At 35.3% G+C, this 16,845-nt stretch overlaps 1 protein-coding gene across 7 annotated transcripts in view; it reads left to right on the top strand.

Annotated features, from left to right (window-relative positions):
* The window catches only part of LOC149065182 (diacylglycerol kinase delta), a 170,294-nt gene that overhangs the window by 129,807 nt on the left and 23,642 nt on the right, over positions 1-16,845 (top strand). For all 7 annotated transcript variants that reach the window (XM_089254486.1, XM_089254483.1, XM_089254485.1 and 4 more), the window contains exons 23-26: positions 675-809; positions 5,244-5,377; positions 9,678-9,792; positions 14,777-14,872. In XM_089254486.1, coding sequence (XP_089110612.1) covers positions 675-809; positions 5,244-5,377; positions 9,678-9,792; positions 14,777-14,872 — 480 coding nt within the window. The remainder of the gene's footprint in view (positions 1-674; positions 810-5,243; positions 5,378-9,677; positions 9,793-14,776; positions 14,873-16,845) is intronic.

Below are 16,845 nucleotides of genomic sequence, written 5' to 3'. Positions count from 1 at the left end.
CTACATATGCCCTTGCTGATGAGTGATTTCAGAAACTACCATCCATATAGAAAGAATTCAAAAGATTAATTTGTAAATTGTTAGGGTTCGGATACTTTTATGCCTATTTTAACATTTTCCAGCCAGAACACATCAAAAGTACATATTATTTGATATGAAGTGTGTTGTTCAACCTCTGAAAGCAAATTTCTTCAGAACAGTTTACTCTGACAAATTCTTATATGGAAATTGATTTCCCTTATACTGTAAAAAATTTGGAAAACAGTTTTGTTGCTGATAATCTGCAATGTTTCCATTCACGTTTTCATAAATCATGCTTTGAACATGATCAAGGAATTCTACAGTGATACCAATTCCAGAACGGTGGTATAATGTAGCAGCTAAGATCAATTATTAATCCTATGTGATTTGATGATTAAGTTGTAATTTTTAGTCATTCTATGGATCCAGTATTGATTAATTTGATACTTCATATTTTGGATAACTCCAACTTCACTGTCCCTTTGAGCTTCGAATTAACCAAGTTTGTTTGTATATCAAATACCAGGGTGCATTCTAAACTGCAACAACTCTTATCAGTTTGAATTTGTATTAAACCAAATTTGAAAAACCATATTGTGATTTTGAATTACCTACTTGGTTCTATATTTTATTAATTTATTTTTTAATTTTAGTGTCGTTCTGTCAAGATAATAATAATGGGTGATGAAGGTGTTCCCGTTCAAGTTGATGGTGAAGCTTGGATGCAACCTCCTGGCTACATATGCATCGTGCACAAGAACAGAACGCAAGTTTTGTGCAGAAACAGGGTAAGCGATAAATTTTCCACCATCTCTTTCATATTCTCTATTGTTGAATCCTCCACTATCACAATTTTTTTGTCCAATATCAAACAATATCTTTGTAATTTTCAACCGCATCCTCTTGTATAGGCCCCAGGGCCAACAATATTGTTATAAATAATAAAATAAATAAAGTTTCAATAGTCTGCATTCTGAAGCGTATTCATATTCTTTGATAATCATTATGAAATAAGAATAAGGATGTTACTGGAATGATTAAACTCATTTCTAGTACCAATTTCTGCATTTTGTATATTGAAATTTATGTCTAACATCTATTTGTCGGTTTCTCGTGAGAATATGAAATGACTATCAAGTAGCAGATACTAGTTTCAAAGAAAATTAAAACTTGAGAGCTTTCTAAGTTGCATTTTGGTTTTCTTGGGTGTCATAAATGGTTTGGGCTTACTAACAAAACTAGCTCTTCCACAATTGAAGATAGAGCATAACATAACAAATTATGTTATGTATAAGAGTGTGATCATAACTGGATGCAAACTCCTTGAACGGGGAGGAGAATGTTCGCCTTTGCTGTCCCTATTAAGTCAATAATACAACTATTACACTAAAAGGCAAGCATACATTAGCTCTCCGACCTTGTAGCATACGATTCCTTGCAGTGATTCTAATGTGCTCCTGGGTACACAAACTTCCTTTGTGTTCATTTAAAAACTGATTCCAGGTGGGTCCAGTTCAAACAGCTCAAGAATCTTTCACGACACCGTACTAATTACTGAACATTTGATTACGAATACTTACATTGCATGACCTGCATGTTATTGTATACGTGCCTAGATGGAGGCAAAGCCCAGTATCCAGTGCCGTCTTAATGCATGGGCCCACCCGGGCCTCACAAAAATGAGAAGTGGTTGAAATTTTCAAGAATTTTCCAGGTAGGGCCTCAAAAACATCACTTGGCCCAGGGGCCCATGATGCTCTTAAGACAGTCCTGCCAGTATCCACCTATGAATGTGATGTGAATAGGTTATACACTGCCCTAAAAGTTACTACTCTAAGTGTTATCAGTTATTCTCTTATACATTTATAGGGAATAGTGTGTGAAGATACTCTGAAGCACTGTAGGAAAGTTCACTTCATGATAGTTTTCGGGGAGGGGGGAATAAGATTCTAAATATCTAGCCATTCTTTTTTTTTAGCATTTGGTATTAGAAATGGGAATCAGCAATCGATGAGACCGATTCAATTTCTAGATATCTGTGTTGCCATGTGAAAAGCATATCTTTAGTTTATTAGGTGCTCTATAAGTTGTAATATTTTATTTTTTTTATTTTATACAAAAATTGCCACGTTTTTAAGACAAATAAATTACACTGGTCGAATGGTCGACGCGTTTCGGCTCTTCAATGGAGAGCCGTCATCAGGACCTCGTGGTCAGAACTCACACGAATGAAGAGTGATGTTTACGTCTGGTCATCCAAAGAGTTCGTCTTTGTATTTGCTGTGTCCGAGTGGTCTTTGGATGCGAATTGGAGAGCCATCTGTTGCAAAGTGTTGAAAGTTTTGTCACGACTGAGGTTAATAAAGCCTGTCCAAGCTGACGAAATAGGTGGTGTGTTTCTTCCATCATTAACGAGGAAATTCTGGCATGTTCTGATGAAGTATCCCTCGAGAAAATTCAATTCCGAATTGTGTGTTGCTTTTTTAAAAACAAATGCTTTGTCAAAATCAAAATGATGTGAATGTTGCCAGCAGTGTTGGGCAATAGCCGAATTATCCGTCCGTCCCTTCTCAACATGCTTTCGGTGTTCGAGAACTCGAATATTTAGATTTCTTCTAGTTTGGCCAATATATCCATTTTCACAATTCTTGCATGGGATGAAGTAGATACCAGATTCTTTGGAGGGTGAGATAGGATCTTTCAGATGGGAAAAGGTGAGTATATTTGTTGGCTGGAATATTGTATGGAAGTCAAATTTCTTGAAGATAGAAGAGATCATGAAACTTGAAGAAACGAATGGAAGAACTAATGGAAGATTCTAATACCGTTGTTCTTCCATTCGTTTCTTCAAGTTTCATGATCTCTACCAGTGTAATTTATTTGTCTTAAAAACGTGGCAATTTTTGTATAAATTAAAACCAGGCAAAGTTACTCATTTTTTTGTGATAATATTTTATTTATTTATGCAATATTGTTGGCCTAGAGGTGTTTACAGGAGGATGCAGTTGATTTACACACAGATATTTTGTACCATTGACCAAGAAATCAGTAATCGTGGTGGAATCAACAATAGCAGAGAGGAGTTTGTTCCACTCAACTATGATATTAGAAAAGAAGCTCTCTCTGTGTTTAAAACAGTGTGTAGAGGCAAAAATAGATTTTAATTTTTTTGGAGTGATCAAGTCTATTGGAGACATATGAAGGCTTAGTCAGAATACTGGATGCATCAAAATTTAGATCATGAATAATCATATAAAGCATGGTAAATCTAGAGATAAGTTTGGTGAGTAACAAGGGGGTTCATTCATTGAGTTCATATTCAAGATCAGAAACCAAACTAAAAGAGGACTAGCAGTCGTAAATAAAGTGAATATATTTATTTTTGATAGATTCAAGTTTTTTTATGTTACTGGAGGTGGGGGGGGGGGGGTCACCCAAACCTCAGCTGTATATGAAAGTACAGGAGAAATATAAGTTTGGTTCAGAGAAGCCGGACATCTCAAGTGGATTGTTTGAGGTTGTAGCGAAGGAAGAAAAGCTTATTGAAACATTATTGCAGTCTGTTAGTCCATAATAGTAGAGTTACTAAAATTTTTCCATACCCTCTAGAACCACGGGAGAGTTCTTTTTAATCGCTGTTGCAAAAATACATAATACAACAGTAAATGTTGATTTATTTTTGGATTAAAACAACTGCCATAAAAACTAGGATTTGGGGTTGTCTGTCTTGAAATATAATCATATGGGGGAAATTCTGTGAGGACATAAGGCCCCTGGACCCTTTACCCAGTGAAAAATGTGTTTACATTTTTTGAACTGATATTGCACATTCATTGGTTTCAAAATTTTGAAATGCAAGTTGCTCCATGACAACCAATCCCTACAATGTAGGGACGGGGGGTGTCGTTGAAGTCAAAACAATGAAGGGCTACTAGTTACGCCAGACTTTTCGTATATAAGAAATTCAATGAAAAAGTTTGTACAGGGTATGAGTATTGCTTTTTATGGTTATGAATTATTGAGGGGGCACTTCACAAAAATTTTTGGATGCTCAAGTGACCTGAATCTTTAGTGTTTTGTCATCTATGCTGCATTCCAATCCCAGCTGGAGCAGTCAAAAGATCTTACATTTGAAGCTAATACTCAATTTATTAGCAGAAAGAACGTGAGGTGTTGTCGTTGTAATTTTTTTGCTTCTGTTTTTAAGTTGTTGCAACAGGCACACCATTTTATCATTTCTCACATAATTGCATAATATTAAAATAGTTCTGACATAGACATACACATATGTACACAGAGTTCTTCAGTTGTCCTCTCATTTATGCTGATTTTTATAAAGGGGTTCTATTATGTACTGAACTCTAAATGGATGGCATTTTATAGAAATTTTGTATTCAACATTCTTGGCTGCATGTGATGACTCATGTGCAAAACTCAGAGAAAATGCTATTTATACAGCTATGTTCACAGGTGAATACCTTTGTTCCTACCAAGTACAGTCAAACCTCGTTAGTACGTCACCCGGTTAACACGCCACTCCGCTTACTGGGTCACTTTTTGGAAGTCCCAATTGTCTTCAGGCAGGACTTGGCACAGCTATGGCTTACTCCGTTTAACGAGTCACTCCGCTTACAAAGTCATATTTATGCTCTCCCAAGAGTGACTCATTAACGAGGTTTGACTGTATTTAAAAGTAGATTCGGGGAGGGGGGGAGAGAGAGAGAAAAAAAAATAGATTATTTGAATGCATTCTGCCATTTTTTAGAAATTCGCCCATCTTCTTTTTTTAATGCCCTGTATGTTTGCTTGTGCCTGAAATGTAGCGAAACATGAATGATTCAATACCCCATTTTTAAAACAGAAAATTAATAATTTTATTTCCTGATATAAAAAAATGCATTCATAGTGTATTTAAAATCTAGTTAAGCACAAAACAAAACTTTCAACCGAGGTCAAAATGACGGCTCGGTAGTTCTAGTGTTAAACTGGAAAAAAAAAACAAGCTGGAGAGATTCCCCCCCGCAAACACAGAAACGAAAATTTCAAATTTTTCTTTCTGGCAGCATTTGTGCTCCTTGGTAAAGATAGGTAGTGACTGCACACAAAAATTAAGAATTGCAGATTTTGATTGACTAACAAAATGATCTTGTAAAAATATGTGACATTTATTAATGTCATTAAATATTTTTGATAGTGTATAAAGTGTGTGATGAACATTTCAGCACATGGAAGCTGCTTGTAAAGCAAATCATGACAAAAAAATAGGAGCGAAGACAGCTGGGCCATCTGTATTCAGTGAAGAAGAATCTCATTTGGTGACTTTGTTTGCTGAAGCTGCTCTCACTATGATTCGTAGGTAAGTATTTACAAAATGAATTGTGGACCTTGATCTCTCTTTCTATTACTTTCCTTAATTTTTCTATTACAGTTCAGCCCGTATAAACCGAAGTCACACAAGAACATGAAAAATATTTGCTCTATATTCGATATTTGTTATAACCAATACATGATAAATACTTGAGTTTCAATAGAGGAACCCACTTGAAGCCACGTTTCACAACCTGTGATTTGCAAAGATGGAACAGGTGGTCTGCAAACAGACTTTGCAATGTACTATTGCATATGTTTTAAGTATCCAAGAATATGAGCAGACAACAAAATGAAATGAAAACGATTATTTTCACAATGGATCATTTATTCAGTATAAACACAAATTTAACAATTACCAACAGTTAACATTGTGATTTCCCATTCCAACCACGAAATTAAAGTTCAGTTTTCAACTATTGACAGTTAATCTCTAGATCACATCACAGCAAGAAAAAAGGTTAGCTCTCACCAAAAGTCCAGGTTACTGGTAGACTTTGATTCACATCCCTGGTCTTTCCTCCAAGTCATTGCAAGACTAAAGTCCCACTTTACATTTGAGACCAAAACATCAGTAATTCTTGAAGAGTCGTTGAAACCAGTAAATCCAAGTTCCCAAGGAAACTATCGTAGACACATTGGTATTTCTCCATTGGTGCACTCATACAGGGAGATTTCATCACAGGAAGCATACTGGAAACATCCAACTGGTTGAACCACCATGGGTGGTCAATCCACAACATGGTTGAACAACATAAACTGAATCAACTATCCAGTCCCAAGGCTCAATGCAAGACATGAAAATGAGTTGCTCTTAGTATGTCTTTTTGTGAGGCCAATTTCTTGGACCATCTCAAAGTAAGAACATAATTTAGTTTCTTGCTGTTTTAAAATATGTCTAGACCTGCCAGAAATGAAGTGAGTAAATATTCAACTGGTTCTATTGCTACATAATTAAACTACAACTTTCAGCCTTCCTAAGAACATTGCCAACCTTTATCAGAAGCGATCTGTCAGTATCGATGTGTTAATGCTTTTAAGTGGTTCTTCTGGAGAGCTTCAGCTATGAACATTGACTGAGACCAAAGCTGTTGGTGGGGAAAGTAAGAGTCTGCTTTTAAGTAGTACATCAAACTGTTACATGAATTTTAATGACCCTCGGGTTCACAAAGACTGAAAAACACTGATGTGAATGAAAACTTCGGTTATGTTTTCCCTCTTCATTCAAACGGTTTTGAGGAAGAACCAGCGCTATCTCTCTATTGTTAGAGATTAACATCTAGCTGTAAATGACACTGACAGAACACACCTGTGATCCTTGGAATAGTGCAGTAGTACTTCAGATTCAGACTTTGTTTCTGAAAGAGAATTTCTGATTTTATCGATTTTTATCCTATGAAAAAAATTTATTCTGGCTGAAAACTTTGTTATATCTAATTTCCATGAATATGATGTTGATTATAAGCAAATTTTTCGTATTTTTTTGAATGGAGGTTCAGTGGGATAGAAAAAAGTTATGATAATTTGTAACATCCAATTTCTTTATAAACAGGCTCTTGACTATTTTTTCTTTTCTGTTTTTTTCCAGCCACCCTGTTGAGCAATTTGCCTTTCTTCTGATCCCCAAAGCAGAATGTTTAGCACTGTTCTGCGACGAGCCTTTGGCTGATTGAAAATGCGGTAAAAATCCCCATACATGTAATAGTGGTTTTTTTTGCACTTTTCATAAATTTCTTCCAAACTGTTCTGCAGTAGCGGTAATTGTTCTGCGACGTACTTCGCAGATTTTGGCACATTCTGCTTTGGGGCTTCTGATTTTGTGCTATTCTTGATCTCGTACTCTTTATTTTTTTTATTATGTCTCTTTGGTCTAATTGCAAGACTACAATAAACACCAGTTTTTACAAACTTTTATGGCCTTAAACAATTAGTTTTTAAAATTGTAAGTTTGTCATTTCATTTAACGCCTTTCCCATTTACATATTGTTTGGGACCAGAAGACTAGTTCCTGAAATTCACCTTCAATTTTCAAACTAACACTAAGTTTGTCAATTGGAGATTTGTAAAATCAAGCATTGGCTGTATACAAGATATATTTTCATTAACTAATGTATCTAAACTCCCATTTAAATACAATAATAAACATAATACAAACTACATAAATTTAAACAAATTAGCTTACAACATTTCAGCTTGAAATCTAATTTTATTTTTATGCTTCATGGAAAAAAAAGTGTATTCATCATAATTTCCTGTGGATAACCAGTATTATTTTACATAACTTAGACCTACAGAAAAGAAAATGCTTCCTTAAATGGAAAAAAAGAAAAAACTGTGTGGCAGCACACTATTGTATATTATGCATTTTTCCGCTTTCACATCTGAAGGGGATCCGGAAATTTCACCTCTAACATTTTTTCCCTGGAACATTTTGCCTGCGTTGACCATATGAGTGAACGGCGATCAGCTGAAGTTGGTTTTCTGTGGTTGCCAACTTCAAGACAGAAATGTGAGCCAATCTCTCTGTTAAAAAGTCTCCCCACAGAGAGCAACAGGCCTAAAAGGGTAGAAATATTCAATCTGGTACATTTCACTCATCGATGGCAGTCCTGAAAATTTAAAAAGAAATGACACTAGATACGCACTCTGACTGTTAGATACCTATACACACGCACACTTTTGGCACAACTCAGTTGGTAGTCAATTGCATGTGACAATAGACCAGAGTCATTCTTGGTTAGAATGAATGAATGACCGTATGCATGACTGACTATGGATGGGTGAGTGAATGGCCATATGAGGGACTATTTGATTACATGAGTTTGAGAGTAACTACAGGGTGAGCAAAAAGTCAGGAGAAACTTTAAAAATTTATAAAAACCGGAAAAATAACAGAAATTAAAATGGTTTGCAGGGTTAGCATCGCTAGGTCATGGGAATTTTTTTAAAACAGAAAAAAAAAAACAGCCGATATGCCGGTGACATACACAAGTCAAAGAAAAGATATGCTAATAACGAACAGACTGCCTCCAAATTGTATATTACAGCAGAATATGTGTTCCACATGACCACCACCACAGGGGATAACACATTGCAAGCGAGTCACAGATCCAACAACGGCAGAGTGCAGCAGGTCCGGATGCATACATGACACCTCTCGGCAGATCACACCTTTCAGTTCCGACAGATTAGATGGACCGGATCAATACACTTTTCTTTGACTTGTGCACATCAACGCCACCTATCGGCTGTTTTTTTTTCGTATCTTAAAAAAATTCTAGTGACCTAGTGATGCTAACCCTGCAAACTGTTTTTTATTTTGGTTATTTTTCTGGTTTTTAAGCATTTTTAAAGTTTCTACTGACTTATTGTCCACCCTGTATGAGTGGGTGTGTGAGACCACAATAGAGTGACGATCAAGAACACTCACCCATCCACTTGTTCACTCATACAGTCACTCACCTTTTCTAATGTCACCCATTCACTTGGTCACTCACCTTTTCTAATGTCACCCATTCACTTGGTCACTCACCTTTTCTAATGTCACCCATTCACTTGGTCACTCATACAGTCACTCACCTTTTCTAATGTCACCCATTCACTTGGTCACTCATACAGTCACTTACTTGATCGCTCATATGGTCAGGGCAGGCGGAATGTCTGGGGCGAAATTTACCAGGGATAAAATGCACCTGGAGCAAAATGTCTGAAGTAAAATTTCAGTAAACCTATTGAAGTTGGATGGCAGCACTACTAGAACACAAAAACTTGCATAATTCTGACAACATAAATACATATAACATAATACATCTAAATTTTTTTGATTGCATTTCTAATTGGGTTGCTGTATTTTAGTAATATATGACACCCATACTTGTTATTGGCATCTTTTTCCTCAGCCACCTCGTTGGACATTTTGCCTGTTGTGGCCTTGTATTTGTATAAAGGCTACACATATACACACACAATGATTTTCTGTATGCACTGAATTGTTATAAATTCCTCAAAGGAGTGTTTACAATGTGTATAGGTATGATCAAGGGGTAGTTTTATGTATTTCCTCACTTTTTCTATTGTCCTCTTTCAGAATTAAAAGAAATATTATATTGCATGCAGAGCATAAGAAAACTTTTCTCTTGACTAACCCACAAGGAACTATAACCATGTGTGTGTTTGAGGATATAAATGCGTGATATAATTGTGTATTACCTCTATGAATTTTGATTCATAAAGGTCAATGGCCTTTATGATTTGCCAATAAAATTTTGAATTTGTGAATTTTCTATTAGCGTGAAAGTTGCAGCTGTGTCTCATTCAGTGGTCGAGCGTGAACTTTTTCCTACTGCTTCGCAGACTGCTGTCTGTATTGATAAACTTTTTCCAAGTGGTCATTTAGCTGATGGGGTAAGTTGCGAAATTGAAAATTTTCCAAATATTATGAGAGTATGTGTGAATTTATTTCATTTTTTGTTTTTGCTGTAAATTTGAATGTCAAACTTGACTTTCTGGCATGATCTATCATAGCTGCCAACTTTTGAAAATGAAAATTCGGGAGATTTTCGCGCAAACCCGTATGTTATGCTAAAACCACTCCCTAATAAATACAATAGGGATTTTTCCAAATAAAATAGGGATTTTCCAAATATAAAAGTTAGAGCGTAGGGAATAAAATACCTACTCAAAAACTGAAGTCAAATTAAAATAGGGATTTTACACACATGGAAGTTCAACCCTTGGGAATAAAATTCCTACACAAAAAACAAGTGAAATTGGAGGCCAAAACTTCAATGATGTAAAAATAAATATTGTGTTCAATCAGAAACGCTGTGAACAAACATTCTGAGCGAATGACCCCAAAATCATCGGAAGATGAAGGAAAACACCGTCAATTTTTGAAGAACACTGACTTTTTGTGACACTTGCTTGATGTTTTTTTTTTCTTCATTTCACGAGTGATGATGGCAGTCTTTCCATGACCGATGTTTTTGTCCGTAACACAACTTGTACAAAAAGGAAAAGTCGGCCCTCTTCTGGAACGTTTGATGAAAGGAAATTCATCAGAATAAGTATCTTTAAAATTGATTAAATATGTTTTTGCTTATCAGTATTCGTGTTTTGTTATATCGCACGTTATAACAAAAGAAATTTTGACCACATGAGCGTGACTATAATCATCAATTATTATCCAGGACTATTGGCTGCTAAGCCATTTCCCTGCACGATAAGACAAACAACTTTCTTGTTACCATCAGAGGGTTTGTAAAACTTCCTTAAAAAGGGAATTTCCCCATTTACGACGTGTGACGTCATTTCGAAAGGAAAAAAAAGATGCCCCACAATAGAACTCCTTAATACAGTATATGAAGGCGTCTTACCCCGTACAAGAAATTCCTTAGGGATTGTTTTCATAAGCAGGGATTTTTTTTTAATGAAGTAGGGAATTTTAAGGGACAATTAGGGATTTTTGTGATTTTTGTAAAAATTCGGAAGATTTAAGAACTTTTCGGGATGTCGAGCGATGAAGCTAAAATTCTGGAGATTCCCGAAAAATTCGGGAGACTTGGGCAGCTATGATCTATCATTTGGCACCATGAAGTTTACTTACATCATCATTTTGGTAGCTATATCTTATTGCCATGCATCCAAAATTGGTTTTTTTCTCTGGCAGCTTTTCTGTTTAATCTAAAATCTGTGAAAAAATTACGAGCTCGCTTCCTTTAAATACACCAGGGCTGAACAAGCATGTGAAAATGTTCACTGGGCATAAATTTTTTTAATCGCATGCCCAATGTGGGCATATAACAAAAAACCCAAAAGAATTTAAATATCTTGTTTTTATTATGATTATCGGTGAAGATGCAAGTGTTTCTTTAGCATCCCTTCTATATAGCGTTTGAAATAAAGCCTTAAAAGACTAACTCTTATGTTACTGAAATTATCACAAAACCATGATCAGTCATTTTATAACTCGCTACAATAACTGTATTGGTGTGCGCACAATGATGCTTGCGTAATAAGGCAAATCTTGGTTTTTTTTATGGCATGAAACCCTGGGGGTGTAAATTCCAACACAATTGACGCATTTAAAAAAAAATACAATAAATATGTTGGGGTATATCAAGAAGCTATCCATACTTAGAATAAGACAACCATTAAGTATACACTCATTGCCATAAAAATTTGCACACCAAGAAGTAATTGCCGGATCATAACTAAACTAGGCATGAAGATACGTGTCTGGCAGATACGTAATGATTGATGATTAGATGCACAGAGTATGATTGCACAATGTGTAATGCCATCAGAAAGCATTGAACTTTGCTTTCCCTGGTGTATAAAAAAGGTACGCAGAGGAATTTTGCCTGTACTTAATCAGTTGCAGAGGGATGTTTTTTCATTAGGGATGCCATTAAACCACCATCAAAGACAATATGATCAGCTGTCAAAGTTTGAGAGGGGAAAAATCATCAGGATGATGGAAGCTGGGTGGTCAGCTCGGCAAGTAGCCTGCCAATTGGGTCAATCTGACTTTACTGTGAGGTGTTTGGACCAGTGGAGGAGAGAAACGTCGCATGCACAGGGGCTAGACTCATGACGCCCTCAACAGACCAATATTCGAGAAGACAGTTACATCACTCAACAAGCACATACAGCGCTAACTGCATCGTTGTCCACTATTCGAACACAAACAGTAGCTTCACTACAGGCCTCTGTATCTGTCTGCACTGTTGCGAGACACCCTGCTCTAGAACATTTGATATTGCTGTGCCCATTACACGTGCCGTGAGATACCAGGCCACGTCTATGCTTCGTTGATCATCTTATAAAACTTATCATCCACCTTAACATCCTTTTTTGGCCTGCCGAATCCCCAGTTTGTCACCATTTGAGCACATCTGGGATCACTTGGGACGGCAAGCTAGGCAGCCTAGGAATTTGAACTAGAGGCATGCTTACGACAACTGTGGAATGAGATGATACCATACAGGACCTGTATGCCTTGATGCCTACCCATATCGCATCATGTATTCAAGCTAGAGGTGGCCCAACAGGGTACTAGAACCTTCATTCGTTTGCAGTTTTTCCTGTGACAAATGATTCTTTTACTTTAATTATGTAATCACTTACTTATATCAATGTTGTACTCACATGTATAAAATTTCATTCCATTCAGACAACTCTTTCTTGGTGCACAAATTTTTATGGCAATGAGTGTATTTTATGCGCATTGTATAATACTGTATTTTATCATGTATGTATAGTTTTATAATTCCATTTTTAATTGGGTTGCTGTATTGTAGAAATATGACATCCATAATTTGTTACGGTCATCTTTTTCTCTGCCACCTCATTGGCATTTTCCCGTTTGTGGCCTTGTATTCATATTTGTAAGAGTGGGGCTGACAAGGCTCTACCCTGGAGGCCTGGGACTATTCTTTCTTTTTTTTTTTTTTGACGCTGTTAGTTCACTATAGACATGCCCATGAGAAATATTTCTTGGGGCCCACAAGAGATGCCAGTCTAGGAGCCCCGCTGCTGGTTTTTGGGTAGTAAACTAGATGGCATATGTAAAATGGACAAGTTATTTGTATACTTTTTCTAAATGAAGTATGTTCGCATAACCAGTTTAGAAGGAAGAAGCCAGAGTAACTAGAACTTCCTAGGCACACTATATGTGTGCAATCTTATAAGATTGATGGTAGCTCCTAAATAAATGTTCTTTAGGAGCTACTAGTTATTATAATTTCATTTCGAACTAGGACTGTTGAAAAGTTGCGATGGATTATGTAGTCAATTAATTTTAATCTATTTACATTTTTACTGCCTTCAATATTTTGCTGCATGCCTCGCACCTGCCCAAGTCTGGATTGTAAATCGGCTATGGTTCTATGAGCGAAGGAAGGTGAACAGTGACTTACCAACTTGTTTTTTATATATACCAACAGCATGGAAAATTATAATCGACTGATCTTAGGACCGATACTCCAAAGACAAATTTCACCCTGAATATGTCATAACAATGGGAAGGGGGGGGGGGGGGGTTCATCATATTTTAAAAATTTGGGTATTTTTTATGATTTTTTTAAGGTAATTATGTGAACAACTATTACATGATGCTATTATGCACATTCTTTTAACCATGAGAAATCATTTTTACTATGAAAAATAATTAAATCCAGGAATAATATTTAATAATATTTTTGACTCGTACAAAATAGTGATTCAGACATGTATTATTCTAAGTCACATGCTTGGTCGGGCATGTAAATTTTTCAAGATTTGTCCAGCCCTTAAATAAGTTTAGAGTCAAACACGTGCATTGTGTTCTAACATGGGCATGCAATGCACATCACTCTAATCATAAGAAAAATATTAATTGCACCAATCATGTATAAAAAAATTAATTCTTTATTAAAATTTGAGTGAATGAGAAAGATTTATGTGTTTGATTTTTCTGGTTTTTCTATCATGTTTTTAGTGAATAGAAGAAAGAGATATTGTGGGACTGAAATACCACAAATACCAATCACAAATAATACCATAGTGATAATGGAGACAAAAAAAAATTATTTTGTTTTACTATATACAGGATGAACATTTAAGTGTCCCTTGGCCGCATTTTAATCACAAAGCGTTGATCCTAGAGGCATACTTCCAATTGGGAAACATTATCCAAATAAGGTGTAGACCACACAGATACACCCTCACTTCACTTCTGAAATGTGTAAATTGCTCATGGCGATAGTCCTTAGTTGTGCTCAGTTAGGGGAAAAAACCATACAGATACTTTCAGACATATTGCAAGGGGTTATGTAGCTATTAAAATAAATGAACTAACTTTTTAATATGGAGATCCTGACCTCAAAAACTAAATTTCAAAATTGTTACCCTCTCTCTCTTGAGGCCAACGGAAAACAATCCACTTTTCTAAGTGCAATATTCACAGAGATGTTTTTGAATTCAAAAATCGCAGAAAAGGTGGGAAAGAACACCATAAACTAACTGACAGTGCTGCTTTCTCTCATTTTTGCTGTTCCTTCCCACATTTTCTCAGGTTTTTGAATCCAATTATCTCAGGGAATATTACACTTCAAAAAGTGGAATTTTGTAGGGGTCTCAGGAGAGACAGGGCAACAACTTTTTAATTGGGGTTTTTAGGACAGGGTGGCCATATGAAAAGTTAATTTTTTTTATTTTACTAACTATATATACAGGCCATTGAAAAATGAATGATGTATTGGAGGTCTACATGTTATTTGGATACTTTTTCTAATTGGAAGTATGCCTGTAGGATCAAAGGTCTGCCAGTAATTTGCGGCAAGAAGACAACTATGCGTCCTGTATATTAACCTTATACCAAATAATGGATTTTTTTTTCATCATGCAGCCAACTGCCAGGCAGCTTTTGAATGATCTTGTGATCAGCATTCGACAGCTTCACCAACAGACAGCATCGCTTCTTCAAGAAAAAAATAGTGAAGAGGTCAGTGTTTGTGACATTCATTACATTTATATTTTTTAGAACCGAAAAGTTTCCTTTCAGATACATTGGATGCATTCAGTTATCTCTGTACCTCGTATTCTTTCCAATAATCTTTTTATGTGATTCTCATAGTCAGCTATTTGGTTCAACATGAATAGTATCAGAGCTTTTTCCTGAGCATCTTTATGTAGGGAGTAAATAATTTTCCCGTACTTTCAATCTACAAAATTTAATTTTCAAACGATGATTTCCTCATTATGCATAATTTGTACAAGACTAAATGTAAAAAAATTGTCTTTTGCACCTGCGGATCATTAAATAACAATGTAGGGCTCAGATTTTTAACCAAAAAATCTTAAGGGGAAATTTATAAGTTCATATTTTTATTTCATTCTTTCTTTTTCAGTTAGTTTGGTTCTTAAGTTAAAAAAAATAAACAAAAAAATTCATCTCGGTTTACCTTTTCAATTAAAATTCTCTTACCAAATGCAGATAAAAACCTTGCCTACTTTATGCACAATAACTAACAGACCTGCCAATTCTCCGGATTTAGGCGGGAGATTCCAGATTTTTTACTCTTTTGTCCCACTTTCAGGATTTGGTTTTAAAATTTCTCTATATTTTGGCAGAAAATTTGTTTCCAATTTCTTTTAAATCAAAGGGTTTTTTTTTTGTATATTTTATTTTGTGTAGATTTTTCTCAAGCTTTCACAATGTCGTGACGTCAATGACTGGCCACCATTCGGGAAAACTCCTATACAGGGCAGCCCCAGTTCGCTGAACCTAGAGCTCCTAAAACAGCAGTTATCAAATTCACTGATTTATTTATGAACTCAAAAGCATGCATTCGATGAAATTTATTGTCTTGCCTGTATAAAACTAGTTCGAGATCTTAAACTGATGATTTCTATCGTTAAAAGTAACTATTTTAAGACCAAATTTAGTAAATGTAACAATTCAAGAAAACAGTGGTCGTATATAAACAAACTTACTGGTAGGGTCACTCACAGTTTTACCTCATAATACAGATGACAATTTGACTAAAAATTTTAGCTCTCATTCTGAATTAATTTCAAACAGTTAAAATTGTCCTGGTATCTACAGGAAATTTTTAACTACTACCTCCTTGCATTCATTCTTTTTCCCTATTGAAACCTCAGACATACTAAATATTGTAAATTCTGTGTGGTAAGATTACATCAGATTATGATGGTATGAATATGAGGATTATCAAAGCTTTTAGCATTAAGAATATTGATTAAATTTCTGACTTTATAAATAAATCTATTGCTCAACAATATTTTCATCCTTTGAAATGTGGTGCGATTATTCCCGTTTTTAAAGCAGGAGATAGGACGGTAATTGCTTAAGATATTTCTATTTCTATTCTTTTCCTATCTTTTTTAAATTAATCAAAAAAACTGTGGTGAAAAATAGACTACTAACTTTTTTAAATAACAGTCGATTTTTTACCCCTAATCGATATGGTTTCTTGGGAAATCGAGGTACTGAAAATGCTTTAATAGAATTCTGTAAGGTTGTCCACAAAAGTATTGACCAAAATATTCAAATTATTTCTCTCTTCCTTGACATCTCAAAAGCATTTGAGAACGTCAGTCACAATATCTTACTTTATAAATTATCTAATGCTGGTGTTAGAGGTGAAATGTTACAATGGTTCAAGTCTTATCTAAATGATAGAAAACAGAGTTAGGATAAATAACTCTAGTTAGTGAGTACTGTAGTGAATACACAACTATAAAAAGAGTTCCTCAGGGCTCTTTTCAAATGATTCTTTTCATCATTTTTTAAATGATTTTTGTACGCTGAAAAACTCTTTGGTAAAATAATAACATACGCAGATGATTCTGTGATTCTCTATTCCTGTACTGATGTACATTCGCTTAAAAAAACAGGTTGAACACGATCTTCTAATAATCAATGATTAGTTCAATAATAATGATATGAAATTG

Source organism: Pholcus phalangioides, unplaced genomic scaffold, assembly GCF_987345545.1.
Source record: "Pholcus phalangioides strain wild (caught in Gottingen) unplaced genomic scaffold, Ppha-v1.0 ptg000041l_1, whole genome shotgun sequence".
NCBI lineage: Eukaryota > Metazoa > Arthropoda > Arachnida > Araneae > Pholcidae > Pholcus > Pholcus phalangioides.
The sequence above is the reverse complement of the archived record's forward strand: the minus strand, read 5'-3'. Positions and strand labels throughout refer to the sequence as shown.